Below are 16,119 nucleotides of genomic sequence, written 5' to 3'. Positions count from 1 at the left end.
AAAAATTACTATAAAAAAGGAATCAAAAGTAATTTGTTCGGCAACTGCGATAACACTTTTGTGTACATATCAGGACCGACGTAACGCGCATTTTGATATATCTATATGAATACGCGGAATCACTGAGAACTGCAGCCGTAAAAAGCAGTTTCGGTTCTTCGACAATTATTAGTATGGGTAAGATTATAACAAACTAATATGCATGTACGGAAATAACCGGCTCAACAGGTTACGCCATAGAGCAATAACTATGTGTCTATAGAGTTTGTACGTTTGTAAGGAGGTTTACATGCACCCTGTGGTGCAACGATGCCGGAACAAGTACTTCTATAAAACATTAAAATTTTCCGTACTTGAAGTAATGGGGTTGCGTTGCCAAATTGTGAATGTGCTAGTATTGTAGATAGCGATTAATGACCGCTTACAACTGTAGCTAGCCCGCAGTCACCGTGCTGACCTTGTAAGCTGTAACATACTCTGTATGTAGAAGCACCCAACCGAACTCTTAGTTTTCCTTTTTCACGTCTCGAGCATGTTTTATCGATCACGTGTTGCCTTCAACCTATAAATACTCCGTCAGAAATACTGATTGAAGTAGTAATTATACATGGTAGTATAAGAAGTTTATTTCTGGGGGTGTTGCCGAAAAACTGATCTATACTGTACAGATATGTTGCTGAATCGGTGCATGTAACCAGCGTCATTCTGAAGAAGGAAAGATAATGATTTTTTGAAAATGTAAGAATTACTCTAGGACGGACCAGACAGCGATGATGAGAGAGATGATAATGAAGATCATAACCAGCCAGATACCGATGATTGTTTTTAATCCTTGATTCGGAGCTATTTCTGAACACCTCGAATATTTCTCTTGTTATGGCAGCATTATCCAAATGGAAGCTTTTGCTTTCGTTGCGCCAAATTGCAAATCACAAATATCCACTGCTAATCGCATAAAGGTAAGAAATGGCTTTTCGTCACCCTCCTGCACCACTTTTTGATTGTTGTCCTCGTTTTTTTAATAAAATAAACAACTCCTTTGACTATTGCCACTCCTTATCATACGTCTTCTGGCTGTTGCCATTACCGTGCCATTTATTGCTTATAATTTTGCCACCACTGGCAGCCAAAGGCGCCACATTTTTTTGATACTAAACTTAGCATCTTCAGTTTTTTGTGCTAATGAGTTCCGCAGCGAATGCGATCGCGAGAAGTTCGCAATTATGACCTGTTGTACGGGTGGCAAGAACATTCCGGTGTCCTCGCTTCCGGTCGATCACGAGACAGTGCTCGCGTGGTGTGGTTTAAATCATAAATCCTTACGTCCGCACGCAAATAACTCCAAAACGCGGGTGACCCGATTTTAAAACTTTTAAGTACTCAGAAATGAGCAAACTTCCCTGAATCCACCAAAATAAAAGCCGACAGCGATACGGCTCGGCAAAAAAATAATTGTTGTCGTCCATTCACTTATCATAGCGTAGCGTATCACTTTTCAGCAGAAGCCAGAAAGTGGGTGATCACGTTTCACGTAGCCCTGCGACAACATCACGACAGACTTGAGCAAAATAGGGAAAGTCACCCGGCCGGTTTTTGTCAGCAGACGAAAAAATGGTGGATATTAAACTGGCAAGAAATCATTACACACCGTTAAAAGAAACAACCAGTAAAGTACTCAACGCAAAGGTCAAAATTTCAACGTAAAGTTTAAATGCCTCGTATCGTATGAATTTCCTGTGCGGCAGCTATATCAGTTTGCTTTACCAGGCTATTAATGAACAGGTTTTCTTTTTTCTAGGTCTGAATCGAAAAGTTTAGGAAATGTAATCCAGTGGAGGTTTATCTAAAAACAGTCGAGGAGAAAATCACATTTAAATACTTGGGAGTCCGGTTTGTACCAGATTTACCGTACGATCAATGTGCATGATGGTGCGAAGGGTGGATATTTATCTATACTGGCACGGCAACCACCACTAATTTCTTTCGAAACATGCAAACCGACCTAGTTCAGAGGCAGCCAAATTCGGAGCAAAGAAGAAACCAGCGTTTGGATGCCGAGGACGGTTCAGAACTCATCCCGCCTTCGTTTTCTCCCGGGTATTCAGCCTCTAGCATCCGAAACTCTCGGGACCAGCCAACCAACGAAATGGCGAGTGTCATAAAGCGCCAAGTATGCGAGCTCACAGCGGAAGAAAAGCAAGAAATTGTGGATCTATTCGATGAAGGTTACAGTGAGTCCTACATTATGCGCAAGGCCAGCATGTCCCGCTACAACATTAAGCAAGTGTTGTACGCAGCTGGGAGAAGGGGGAGGTTTATTAAGAGGAACACCAGTGTCAACGACGGCGCCCACGCATCAACGACTGTACAAGTCTGCCTCTTAACTGTTCGTTCCATGCTTGAGCGCTCGTACTGGGGATCCAGTATCCAGAGATCTCAGGACGTACCGGAGAAAGAAAAAGAAACCGGCAAGATGCGGGACCCCGACAACCTAACCCCGGAAGACAAACAGGAAATTGTGGATTTATTCGACAAAGGTCACACCTGCTGTTATATTATCCAGAAGACGAATGTTTCCGGCTACTATATCAGGCAGCTGCTGAGCGCAGCAGGGAGAACCTTCCGTGAACGTAAACAAAAACGGTACGACGTGGTACGATCAATGGTGGTGAAACTGTTTAAGGAGGGCTTGTCTCTTCATGCGACAAGAAGACGCGCTAAAACTACAGCATTTTGGGTGGAAAAGATAATACGGGACGCTGCTTTAAGCACTTATGGCTCGTTTCGTACCACTCCAAAAATTCGACCTATCATTTTCCGCTACGTATTCTTAGTATTCCCGCGTATTCCGCCAGTACTCTTTCACGTTCTGCCTGTGTTCCGTCTTATCCGCTCCGTATCTCTTAAGTGTTTCTCTGCATCGGGCCCTATATTCCGCGTATTCCAACGGTATTCATCGTCCTCTGCCTATTCTTCCGTATTCCTCCGATATTTTAGCTTTTCTTAGGTTTTATTATGTTTTTAAAATTTTTCTTGGTTTTCTTAGTTTTTCGAAGAATACTGGCGGAATACACGGAATGCAGCGCCTGTGGCAGAGAGACACATACCGGATATGGAGCGGATACGTCGGAATACTGGCAAAACACGAACGATTACTGGGGGTATTCGCGGGAACCCTAGGAACACATATCGAAAAATAATGGGTCGTTTTTTGGAGTGGTATGAAATCGTCCATACATATATCGCTTTAATCCGCCATAGGCGACCGGCGACAACGTCACCTGTGCAGTACGCGGGACAAAACGATCAGCATGGCACTGCAAAGACCTTGGAGCGGAAACCAGCGGTAGGAAAAAAGAAAGCAATGCCGCAGCAGTGTCCCGTGTGTGGTAACTGGTATTCCAGTAAAAAGGTTCTTAAGGTTCACCACAGAGTTCATACAGGAGAGAAACCTTTTTGGTAAGCAACAAGAGCTTATACAATGCTTGGCTAGGGCTTCGTATCCAGGCATTTATGTTACAAAAGATGGCCACGTAAACATGGTGTGATATTTTTATGCATGTTAGTTGTGGACTTTGTCCGAAGAAATTTGCCCAATCAAATACGCTAAATGCCCACATGGATTCACACCAGGATATCCGCAAGTGGGTCTGCGGGATCTGCAAGAAAGGTTTCATCCAGTCAGCGCACCTGCACACCCATCGGTTGGCTCATTTGGGGATCAAGAGGAAAAAAAAGAAAAGCCTTAAAACGTTGGCTGCAAAGTTCCTTTCAAAAGGTAGATAAGTTTAGTTGTGCAAATTCTAGCTAGTGGCTAGTTAAAGACGGGCCGGACCAGAATGAAAGCTGTTTAGTTTGGAATGTCCTATCTCCTAGAGTAGTGATTTAAATTTAATTTAATTTAATTTAATTCGAAGCATAGCTGGCAGCCCATTTCGGCTAGGATGACAATCTAGCATGGGATTTTAAATGGTGACATTTAGTAACTTACTCAAATACAAGTGTAATATGCGATACAACAGCTGAATACTACACCATGCAAACTGCACAGCAGCTGTATGAGTGTACAATCTTCTGAAAACTGTGCGCGCGCAACATCCGACTGCTGACTGCAAAATATGACGAATAAAAAATGAAAATTTTGAAATTCGTTTCATAACTGCTGCCGGAGATAAGAAGGTATTCAAATCTCTAGGAAACTGTACTGTTGTCTGGCACTAGAAGACCGAAGCGAAGCGGCAAACCAAGAATTGTTTACCGAGTTGTTTACTATTTGTTTACTGTTTACTACTGTTTGTTTACTGGTAAAATCGTTACTGAGTCTTAAAGAATTAATACTGTAACAGACAAGCACGAGGAGATAACGAGTGATGCTTTATTGACAAATAAAGGGGAGCAATGCTGCGTAATAGCAGGAAAGCAAAACAAAGCACTGATGGCTAAGCAAGTGTATGCTGAAAAAGGCTCTTGAGCGTCCGTCAAGGCGTGAAAGAAGCAACTGGCGGCAAGCACGTGCTGTGTGCCATCAGCTGTGTGTTGATGCGCAGACTGGACTCGATCCAACGCGAGCGTATGAACGCTGAGTCATACTGCGAAAGAGGGACGAGAGAGCAAGTATGCTCAGTGTGTGCGCTGCGTATATCCGCTTCAGCGGATACGAGTACAGTGCAGCAGCACACGTACGTACAGCGAGAGAGGCGATATGGCAAGCATGAGTGCAAATACGTCCATGGTGGGCCGTATGCACCAGGCGCAGTCATGTGCCTCTGACATGCCTCTGGGCGGGAATCCGAGCTCCTGCGAAGGATGCTCCGACTCAGTACCGCACCAGTACCGCACAACTCTCCAGTCGGACCCAATGTGGGGTCGCTGGTACGCGTCCTCTGGCAGTGGGAGTCCGGTGTCTGGTCGACCGTCCCTTCTTCACTTCCGAACCCATGAGTGGAAACCACTCACGGCCGAAAAATCCGGAAGCCGCTCGGGCGTTTCGTTGGACCGGTGATGCTTCTGTTGGCTGGCTTCTTGCTTCTGTTGGCATCGGAGAACAATGTGAAAGAAAATGTAATGAAAGTTTATGCAGCGCGAAAGAAAGTATGAAATAAAGTTTAATCACAATTCCAGTGAGCAAAAGGGGTTACAAAACAGATCTGTTAAAGAGATCTAACTAGAAAAATACAATTCCGTTTGTTAGGAGAAATGCTAAAAAAAAATGCAAAAATCTGTCCGGGGGTCCTATTCCGACTAGGATGACGTCCACGGGGCAGTTGAGTCTCCACGGGGTCTCCTGTCCACTTTTCATCCGGTAAGTTGGGTCCGGGGCATCAGTTCCCGAGTTACCCGTCGTGACCGGTTACACTCACCGAGGTCGGATAAGCACGGTTAAACACTTACTTCCGACCCGTGTCCGTCCGTCAGGGATAGAGAGGCACTGTTGCAGTTGCAAATGCCGAAGCATCCTCTCTGAATGGGGAATAGGACCGAGGTCGGTTTTGACCAAGGTCGGCCTACCGGTAAGTCGACCGGCGGCTGGGGAAATTCGGCTATGTCCCGAATTCCTGAAGTTCAGGTCGGAAAAAGCTGTATGTAAATCATGCGGCCTGTGTGGTCGTCATGTACAGCAGTTCCGTTCGAAAGTGGTCGGTTACAACCGTTCAATCTGCTACCACGAGCCTGGTTTGGAGTAATCCGAGTCGAACTGGCTCGAAGGTCCGATCGGAAATCATAGGTTTCTTCGGCGGAAGTGTCAAGTCGACTTCCGTCCAATATGTTCCGTTGTTATCCGACCTTCTGTCGAGGTCGGCAATCCCATCCGACCTGTAGTCAAGGTCGGTCATCCTATCCGTCGGTGGTCGACTATGGTTAACCTGTAATAACATGCCCATGTGGGGCTAAACAAGTTCCTTCAAGTCGAATTCGTCCACCGCAGACAGCTGTCACTCTTCTTCCGTCGTATTGACTGAGTTTCCGACTTCCGACTTATAGTCGGTTATGGTTGGCTTCGGAAGGTCGGATGAACTGTGTGTTCGTCCGTCCGAAGGTCGGATTCTTCCGTTGGAAGGTCGGTTCTCAGCCTCAAAACGCCTTTGCCGACTTGTTGTGGCATCCTTCCGACTTCTATCCGGTGACTACCGACTTCCATTCGGGGTCGGTTATGCGTCATCCAAGGTCGGCTATGTCTGACTTCCTCAAGGTCGGATGAACTTTGTGTTCACCCGCCAAAAAGCTAAATTTTTCCGCTGGAAGGTCGGTTTCCAACTTCCGATCACTCTTTCCGACTTGTTATCGTGTGCTTCCGACCTCTGTTAGGTCACTTCCGATCTGCGTTTTGAGGTCGGTTAAGGCGACTTATACCGTTACGCCCAATGTGGGGCTAGTCGGCGTTCATCAAGTCGACCTTCTGTCAGGAGTCCTGTGCGTCCGGCTACAGTTGACCGGGTCCCCGTTGTTCGGACATCCTTCGGTCAGTGTTGGACTGGCAGAAGGATGTTCGGCAGCACAACTCCGTTCTTCCTGTAATTCCTAACAAGAACTCTGGGTCGGATCCGAGCTACTGTCGGCTGGTCCTGTGGGCGGCCGAATCCCGCGCGGTCACAATTTCTTCCGGCGTCTGTTGGCCGAGTGACTTCATCATGCAAGTATGCTCGCCTACAACATAGGGTCTTTGTGGCCCCAGTTGACGAGCTGTTTAAACCTCATGCACATGCAAGTCCCTGAGGTCGTCAGATCTGATTCTTCCGTTTTGTTGTGCCGTGAACCTGAGACGCCTAGCCGCTTCTGTTGGGGGTAGGCCACTCACGTCCGCGGGGAAATTTTTCTTTGCCGATAACGCTGGCCAATTGGCCGGTACTGTTGCGGGCAAGTGGTCGTCGTCATCGGGGAAGGTTCCTCTGCCGCTGACGAAGGCCGACTGGCCGTTGGTGTTCGGGCAGGCGGTCGTCGCCAGCGGGGTTCGGTGAAGGGGTGCAGGTCGGATGTTCTAATCCGATCTGCCTAGGATGTTCCATTGGAGACATGGGGAAGCAGGTCGCGGCGGAGTCGTTGGTATGGTGGCCAAATCACCGTCGCTGTTCCTCTTCAGGTAATGGCTGCACGTTCAAGACGCGCGTAGTCGTGGTCACCGGTGAATCGGCTGGTTTACCCGATATCCTCCGGGGGAGACTTCGGTTGGACTCCGGGTACAGGTTCCTAGTTGAGTTCCTGTAGGTCTGGGTTCAACCGGAGAATCCGGTGAAGTTGCCACGTAACCACTCCTGGCTTCCGTCCATTCTTCTTGGTCGACTCTTGTTGGTCGCCATGGTCGACCTGTGTGGTCGGCCATGATATGGATTTCCTGTAGTCGTTCTGGCTATCGTTTCCAAAGCCGACCTGTGTGGTCGGTTTGCACAACCGGCCTGTGTGGTCGGCTGACGCAGCTGTGTCCGTAATGTCTCCAAGTTATGGGCGAAGTACAAAGTCGACCTTTGTGGTCGGCTTGAGTACGTAAAGAGAAATCCGAGTGTTCCTGCACTGTTGGCATTCGGCCGAGGGATTTCCGCGTCTTACACTGGTGAAGGCTGCTCGGCTACCCGGTTCCGAGGTTGGCCACGGGTGCTCGGCAAACATGGCGGTGAACACGCAGCGACGTATTCAGCGCCATGTTAGCGTAATCCTCTCGGTCTATGCTCCGGAGTCGGTTGGCCGGAGTAATCTTCCTAGCCGGTCGTAGTTAATGGCGTGATCTGTACCATGTAACTATCGGTCGGCTCCATGTAACGCGGGTTGGGGCTTCTGTTGGCTCCGATGGTCGCAGAACGTGGTTGACGATCTGCTATGTTAGCAGATATGCCTTACCGGGGAACTGAGGTCGGTTGCTCAGTTCTATCCAGGGGATTCCTCGGAAGACGTACCGGAACGGTGGAAGAAGCCGGCTTGTCAGGTCTAACCACTCGTGTCCGGGTCAAACCGAAGAATCCGGCTGACTTGTGTAGTCAGCTTTCTGGCAAAGTCGTCGTTGACGTCCGCCGCGTACATGGTTGGTCGATTTCTGTGAAAAGAACTGAAGAAAAATGTCCATTCCGAAGTCGTTTCTCGACGGTGCTGTTTCTCAGCTAGACTGTTTCTCAGTCAGGTCGATTCTCGACCATGCCGTTTCTCGGCGTTGAGTCCCCTCGGCTGTTCCAAGTGGGGGACCGAGTTCCAATGTGGGAACTCGATCTCAACTGAGTGGGACTTCGACGGGTTTGTCGCCGCCGAAGTAGTCTTCATCTTCTTCGTCGTCCGGGCGAGGTCGGTCATGTGGCCGGATGTTTGGATCCTTGGGTCTGCAAGTTGCCGGGCCACTCCGTTGAGACGTCTCGTCGGTCTCGTCCGTCTCCTGGCCGGAGCGGTCTGCTTTGCCCTTCCTCGATTCCTTGGCCGCTTGTTTACGGAGCCTCAGCGCATATGGTTGTGCACCGGGTGCAATGTCGTCCGACATCCAAGGTTCGTAGGGTGACGAGTTGAATCCACTAGGCAAAGTCTTCTTCTCGCGGTACCAGCTGATCAACCGAGTCGCGTCATCGCTGGGATCTACGTGATCCTCACGAAAGGCATACTTTGTCGCATACCGTTCGTGGGTATACAGCAAGTCGCGCATCCAGACGGCGAGGATAACACTTCTCATCGGTGTGCCAAGTTGGGCTACGAGGGTTTCCAAGGCCGCTGGTATCATCTCGTTTTGGTACAGTCCGTACAAGGTGTAATGGCAAAAGTAATTGCCAAGTCGTGCTGCGAAGATGAATCGCAGGAATGCCGCGACTCCGTCCTGGGCGATGTCGATCTCCCCTTCTGGGAGATACTGGGTTAAGTCCAGTGCTGCCCGAGCCGCGGTAATTACAAAGGCTGGGTGGGCGTCCGTGATGACGAACTGTGCAACACTCTCCAACTCGTCATGGGAGTATTCCCGAGCTCCTAGTTGGCTCGCACGTGTTCCGTCCGGGCTGTACAATGGTACATTCAGCAAGACCGGGTCGGTCATCGACGGTAACGCGTTCGATCTGACATACGGATGTTCGACATTCTGTGCTGTGTGCGCATTCATGTTGAAGTCGGCCTGCCACTGGTGTTGCTCGAACAGCGTCTGATATCCGGATCGGACGAGGAACTGACGAAGGTTTTCTACCATCCGCCAGATTTGTGGTCGGTACCGTTCCTCGTAATTCATGACGTTCATGATGTGGTTCGTTCGCTCGGTCGGATGTGGCATGACGACTTCGATTCCCTGCTGTCGGGCTTGGTCGTAACGAGGATCTTCTCGAGCCGGCACTTCTACATGTGGTAGTTGTGCCATCTGGTCGGCCACTTCGACGTCCATCTGCTCTTGTTGAGCTGCTGGTTCTGCTTGGACTTCGGCCGCCGGTTCCACTTGTTGAGCTTCCGGCTGCTGTTCAGGTGGGACAAAATTACGTTTCGACTTATTTGTTAAGTCGACCGTAAGTCCGATTCCCGTTTCTCCGGATCCAGTCCGTTTTCCTGGTGGAGCTCTGGTTGGCTCTTTTCCAGCTTGTCGGATTACGGCCCGTTGCTCTTCGATTCTGTCTCGAAGATCAACCGGACCAATTCTATGCCGAAGGTCGTGTCCCGCTAAGTTTTTGCTAGGTCGGCGCTGCTGCTGTTGACCCGCCGAATAAGTCCGAGTTCCGTGTTGGGGGATCTGCTGAGAAACAGTTGGACGGGCCTGTGTGACCACTGGCGTTGCCCTGTGTGGGATTGCCATCAACTGTTCCTGAGTCGCCGGTGTGAGGGTAACCGGCTGTTGGGTTCCATCCGGCATGTTCATCATCATGGTGACCGATGCGCTCGTCAATGGTCGGTTTGGGTCTCCGACAAAGACGTCACGTACATCATGGATCAACTGTTCGCTATCCGAGCGACCCTGTGTGGGTGCCGGTAACCGAATTTTGATTTCCGGTTCATAGTCGGTCGGTGGAGGATGGACCTTCATCGAGGCAATTCGTTTGTCAACCTCCCTAAGTCTCTTTTGGTCCTCCAATTGGCGGTGTACGTCTTGCGCCTGTCTATACACCCACAGTCTATCTGTTAAGACTGGTGGTACAGTTCCTTCCCATCTTGGGTCGTCGCTTCGTTGGCGGTGAATGGTGGCCAAATTATCCTGTTCGTGAGCTTGCAGCTGGTCCACCAGAGTCTCGTTTCGGGCTATGTACCGGTATGCACTCAGGTTTCCAGCGACAACATTAATGTAAAGTGCCGCTGCCTGAGCTCGCATCTGTGCTCCGGTACCAGTGACCCGTTCGTTGGTGAAGGACACGATGCATTCCGCACATGGCAACCTGTTGTTATCCCGTGTCGCGTTATTCCTGCACTGTCGGCAGTCCACCGTGTAAGCTTCCGTTCGGTTCTGTCAAAACAAAAGTAAGCAAACCGTTTCTCGGTTGCATCCTATAAATCTACACCCTATAGTTACTACGGTCGGGCCAGGTCGGTTCTCGAGCTGGTCCGAGACGCCTTTGTGGTCGTCTAATGAGGTAGGTCGACTTCTGTTGGTCGGTGACGCCTATGTGGTGTCAATGAAGGAAGGTCGGTTATGCCACTCCTCTAACGCTTTCTGCGTTTCCTCATTCCCGAGTAGGTGCCTCCGTCGACTCTGGCCGACCTGCTTGGTGCGAGTCAGCCAGCTCGGTCACTTGTGCCGAGGTCGATCGTTCCTTCGGTAAATGTCCATAACGGTGAGTTGATGGATTTAAGGCGATGAACCGTTGACCACCCTGGATTTTATCGGTATTTGTGGCGAACCGTTGTTGGGCAAGCCCTTTTTCCAGGACGAACTCTAAGTCGTCTTCCAGGGAGTATTTCTTCCGTCCGGCGGTCGGGTCTGGTTTAGCCTTATACTTAGGGTCGACTAGTTGCGGTTCCGCCGTCTTCCATTCAAACTCAAACCGTGCTATGAGTTGGTGGAGAATTTCTCCGCGGGTTAATCCTTCCGGATGCCAAGACATTCCCATGCACGCTTCAATGGCGTGTATCCATCCTTCATATGTTGAAGGTGCCGGGTCTCTTTTAGCCGGTGGGAACTCGTAGTACATCCGCTTTCCGCTGGTGTATGTACGTATTATTTTCCCTGCGTGGTATCCCAGGTCACAGTAATGGCGTACGTTGTTCTGACTTAGCTGTCTCCAGTCGCCCGTCTCATCTACCTTCCAGTGTTGGAGGAGTTTGAAGGCGATTCTTGGTGTGGCGAACTTCGGTCCACGTGTAGCCAAGGCCTTCAAAGCGGCGAATGTGTACATCCATCCCGCGTCATATTCTGAGACACTCGGCTTAGGTTTCGAAGCCGATTTAATGCCGGTATACTTCAACCTAACGTTGACCAGTGGGGGAATGTCGTCTGGTAGGACTTCTATCATATCTTCATGAAAGTCCGAGCGAAGTGGCTCGGAGTCGGGCGTCAGTGATATCCGTTGGCCGTACTTACGAGGGATGTATACTCCACCCTCATCCCCGTTGCCTTTAGGATCGTCGGCTTTGTCACCGCTATCCTTTTCTTCGGATTGTTTGTCCGGTATCTCCGGTTCGCCCTGCTGTTGAGGTGCCGAGTTTGATGGTGGTGGAGGTTTACCATTCCCATCGTCGTCATCGTCGTCGTCCTTTGGTGACCCGTTCCCAGGTGTTTGGAAATCTTCGTCGTCGTCATCATCGTTGTCGGTTTCTTCCTCAGACGACGAGATCAGCTCAGATGACTTCGGTTCCTTCTTCTTAGCCGGCTTAGTCGACTTCGTCCTGGTCGACTTCGACTTTCCCTTCTGTTGGGTCAAGTCTTCCGGTTCCGGCGAAACTTCCATAGGCGAGGGCGGCGGGAGTGACTGTACGTCCCTTGGTATAAACCGTCCTTTTGCACTCCGAGTTGGTTTGGCGGTGCTTGCTCGTCCCGCTGGGGCTGCTGCCGTACCGACATATGTTGTCGGTTCGTGCGGTGCTCGGGGTCGGGTTAAGACTTGGACTCGTTTTTGTGACGATTGTGCAGCCGTTCGAGCTATGTGCAACATGGCGGCTGCGTCCTCCGACGGTTGTTCGTTGGAGTCACTGTACTCTTCGGTCGGTTCCGTACCAGCCGGAGGCCTGTCTGTGTTGACATAAGACATCCGGAGGTTAGATTCACGCCGATGTTGTTCCGGTATGAAGTTTGGCACGGTATACCGTACTGGCACATCGCGTTCTGCGTTAGTCGTCTGGAGAGTATGTTGCTCGACCAGAAGCGCGATTCGTTCGCCTATCCTATACTTGATAATTTCGTCGATGTTCCCCTTCTTATCCATGTACATCACGTTGTATACACGGGCAATTTGGACCAGAGTCGATCCACGAGGGTTCCGAATATATCCAATGCACCGCGCGATTCTGGTCGGTGTATCGTCCGCATTCCTTGCAGCTGCACTTTTAAGTGATTTGATGAGGTCCGGTGGAAGCAGTTCGGCCATCCGTCCCCATTGTCGGTGAACGGCTACTGCCAATCCGAAATCCAAAGTCCAGGCGACGATCTGCATCATGAGTTGATGCGTCAACCATGTTCCGGTTTCGCCTCCTGCCTGGATATTGTTGGACAGGTCTCGGACTAAGGACTGATAGATATCCGTGCCGTTTTCCTTGGCATTTCGGATACTACGGACAACTTCCACGTGTACTCTTACGGTACGGATTAAAGTTTCGACCGGATCGTCCGGCTGTTCGTCCGGAAGGCGTTCTCGTACGTCGTCCGGGGCTGGCCACTGTGATTCGTCAGTGTCCGCTCCGTGGTCGAACATTTCTTTCAGATCGCCCTTAAATCCTTCGTATGGATCCCCTTCTCCATGGTCGGAGATTGAGTCCTTTTCCTCGATGTCCGAGATGAGGTCGGATTCCACATCGGACTGTTGCTTGGATGTGGAGGGCTGAGGTTTTTCGGTCGGAGTCGGCGGTTTTCGTAGCCGACCTCCTGAAGTCTTAGCCGGCTTTGTGCCGGTTCGCTCCATGACTTCTTTGAATTTACGCTCCACCGCTTCCTTGTCGGGCGGCTGTTGGGCCTTCTCCCTCTGCTCGGTCCTTTGTGGGCCGGCATCCGAGATGTCCAGGTCGTCAGACGACTTATGTCGTTTAGCCGGGTTAGGCTTCGGCGTTTTTACCGTGGAATCCGACTTCGGTTTGGCCGGTTCCTTGGCTTCCGACTTGACTGGTTTCTTCTGGGTTTCCGTCGGTTGCGGCTTGGCAGACTGTATCGCTGCTTCCTTCTTGGCCTTCCGTTTATCCTTGTGGGATTTCGCGGAGTTAGCCGAGTTGATGACCCGAGCATCGAAGTCGTCGTCGATTTGGACGGAAGGTTGTCTAGTCGGAGGGGGAACTTTCATATTGACGGGTTGTTGTGCCGTCTTCTTGGTCGACTTGGGCTCCGGGGCGGTGGCTTTATGTTGAGTCGGCGTAGCCACTTGTAGGGCTTTAGGTCGGCTCTTTTCCGCTCGGTAATGTTCTCCCATTCGTTTCATAACGTCGGCCATCTTCTCGGTAAGTCGGTCATGGTCACGCCGAGCTTCCGTGGTGTTTCCAACTATGCTGGCACGTCGGATTCTCAGCGAGTGCCAGAGTTCCCTATCCTCTGGGTATGCCATGTCGATGCAGGCATCCTGTTCCGACCTCGTCAAGTCCTTTTCGTGTTGTAGGGCTAGGTCGTCGTGAAATTCCCGTGACGAGTCCTGGGGTGGTTTCTCCTTCACCGTACTCCGTTTGGTCGGTATGTTAACCGACTCATTTGCCGACTCGTTTGTCCGAGATTCGTCAATTGTTAGACGGGGGCCGGAGTGGATGGAGGTCGGTTCGTCCCTTTGTGGTGACGCTACGACCGTAGTTTCGACTCGCGCTTCTGAAGGGGATGTTGTGTCCATCTCCTCTTGGGTTTTCTTCGGTTTTGTAGGGGTATTCCGAGGTGAGAACCTGAGTGGTTTCTCAATTGGTGGTTGGCTCGGCAGCTTGGTCGGCTGGGATGCTGATCGGGTCGGTGAAATTTGTTTTACCGGCGATCTGCCCCGTTTCGGCGTTGATCCCTTTGATGGTGCCGCCGCCTTCTGTTTGGTGGAGTCATCGGAGTCGTTGTTGTCCGCGTTCTCCTCTTCTTCACTACTGTCCGACATCGTTATCGGAATCTTCTCGGTCACCTCTTCTCCGGGCCGAGGTTGGATTTCCAGTGTATAGGCGCCCGGGTTGATGCTAGGATTGCGGAGCCGTTGAATGGTCTGGATCATTGTCGAATCCAGCGGGAGTTGTCGTAACTCCTGCTTTCCGCATCTTAAAGTCACCAACCGTCTAAGGACTTTGTCCCTATCCTGGATCGTCGCATGGATCTTCCGTGCCATCTGAGTCTGTTGCTCTTCGGTCATAGTTCGGTCTCGGATTCCTCCTTGAAGTTGTGCTTCGTAAAGGATCCGTTGAAGGTCCAATGTTTTAGCTTGGCCGACTAACTTCTTATGTACGGCCGGGGTGAACAGAGCCTTTGCTCCCATCACTTTCCGTGACGGGCTCGGCTTTTCTTCAGCCGGTGGTAAGTTGGAGGGAGTCGCCTTTAAGATCTCCAAGAGTTGTTCCTTGGTTCTGACCGGTGACGGCGACTTAGTCGGAAAGAGGCGCCTACGTGGTCCGTGGTCCTCGATCCGTTCGCTCTGGGGTTCCCTTTGTGTGAGTCCAGGCAAAGTCGAAGGTCGTTCGAGGGGCTTAGGTCGGTTGACTTCTGTTGTTCCGACTTCCTCCGACGTGTCCATAAGTTCGTCTTCTCCTTCAAGCCCTGGTACCGGTACATCGCCCATCGGGTCGTCTTGGTGACCGACCGGTGAGACTTTCTGCGTCGGCTTGACCGGTTGTACCTTCGGCTTCTTGGCGGAGGGCGGCCTCTTCAGCTTACGTTGCTCTTCCGCTTCCTTCCGCTTGTAGAAATCGTCTACAAAGGACTGAATCATGGCCGTCAAAGTTTGCAGCCGTTCCTGATTCTTTGCCGACCACACTGTTGTTGGTCGGAGAATAAATCGGGCTTCCTTGGTATTGTTCTCCAAGTGTCCGAGGTTAATGTCGATCTGACAGTATTGTGGACTCTGTTGGTCGGTTTCGTCCATCATCTTACGCAGCTCGACAATGACGGCGTCCGCTCGCAGTAACTGTGTGTTAACTGCCTTTATCCATTCAAGGTCGGGTTTGGCTGGTGGGGCTGGAGGTGGAAGTCGGACAGAGTCAAAATTCGGTTTCGAGCCGACTGGATCTTTGTGATCCGAGACGGCCGACCTTCTGCCATGGCTTTTGTTGCCAAGTTGGTCGATTCCTGCTCCTTGTCCCGTTCCTTCTCTTCCTCGTACTCGTTCACCCTTGTATCCAGCCACGAGATAGTTCGAATAAGGTGTTGTCGAGCCCTAGTCGTTTGTGGGGCGTCCGGGTGACAAAGTCGTCGTATGAACCGGGCGTTGTTTCCCCAAGCTAGGATGTCTCGATCCAGGTCGTTCGCTTCCTGGCTGTTATCGACGCAGAAGTTTCTGCGGGCCCTCATCTCCGTGATGAGTTCGGCTACCCTCTCCAGTAATTTAACGATATAAGGTGCAACCGTACTTGCCAATTCGCCGGTATCCGGTATGGCTTCCATGATCCGAGCTTCTGTCGCCGGAGACATGGGTCGGTCGGGCATTTCCATTGGTTTCGGTTGAGCCGGTCCTACTGTTGAGGTCGGCTGAGGTTGTTTCCGAGCTGTTGTCGAAGTCGGCTGGCTCGAAGTGGTCAGCTGTTGTGACCCGGATGCACGTTGTTCCTTCCGGAATTCTTCGAGTTCCTTCTGCCGTAAGATTTCGAGGTCGACTTGCACGTCTTGAATGTGCATCTGGGAGACTCGGATTTGGTCTTCAATTGCCGTCCGAATGTTACGGATGGTCGGATCTGTTCCGTCCATGTAATCGACTTGACGTTGCAAGCTCTCGGCAATCCTCCGTGTGCGAGCCAACTTTTCGTCAAGAGCTTCGCGTTGCTCGGCCAATGTGGGCTGAGGCGGTTGTTGCGGAGGGGTCGGCTGAACCCTTTGTGGGTTAGCTTCTAAGATTTTCCACAAATCCTCGACCCGCCTGGAGCAGATACTGTACTGCTGATCCA

General features: G+C 50.8%; 1 protein-coding gene across 2 annotated transcripts in view; it reads left to right on the top strand.

Annotated features, from left to right (window-relative positions):
* The first annotated feature begins 619 nt into the window (after positions 1 to 619).
* The window catches only part of LOC129596915 (zinc finger protein 808-like), a 35,031-nt gene continuing 19,531 nt past the window's right edge, over positions 620 to 16,119 (top strand). The window contains exons 1-4 of one of the 2 annotated variants that reach the window (XM_055494322.1): positions 620 to 959; positions 1,799 to 2,643; positions 3,262 to 3,459; positions 3,634 to 3,778. In XM_055494322.1, coding sequence (XP_055350297.1) covers positions 1,991 to 2,643; positions 3,262 to 3,459; positions 3,634 to 3,778 — 996 coding nt within the window. In that variant the 5' untranslated portion in view covers positions 620 to 959; positions 1,799 to 1,990. Of the gene's footprint in view, positions 960 to 1,798; positions 2,644 to 3,261; positions 3,460 to 3,566; positions 3,779 to 16,119 lie in introns of both variants that reach the window. The other variant, XM_055494321.1, reaches the window with a different exon arrangement.

The sequence above is a fragment of the Paramacrobiotus metropolitanus genome, unplaced genomic scaffold (assembly GCF_019649055.1).
Source record: "Paramacrobiotus metropolitanus isolate TYO unplaced genomic scaffold, Prichtersi_v1.0 Parri_scaffold0000098, whole genome shotgun sequence".
Lineage (NCBI taxonomy): Eukaryota > Metazoa > Tardigrada > Eutardigrada > Parachela > Macrobiotidae > Paramacrobiotus > Paramacrobiotus metropolitanus.
The sequence above is the reverse complement of the archived record's forward strand: the minus strand, read 5'-3'. Positions and strand labels throughout refer to the sequence as shown.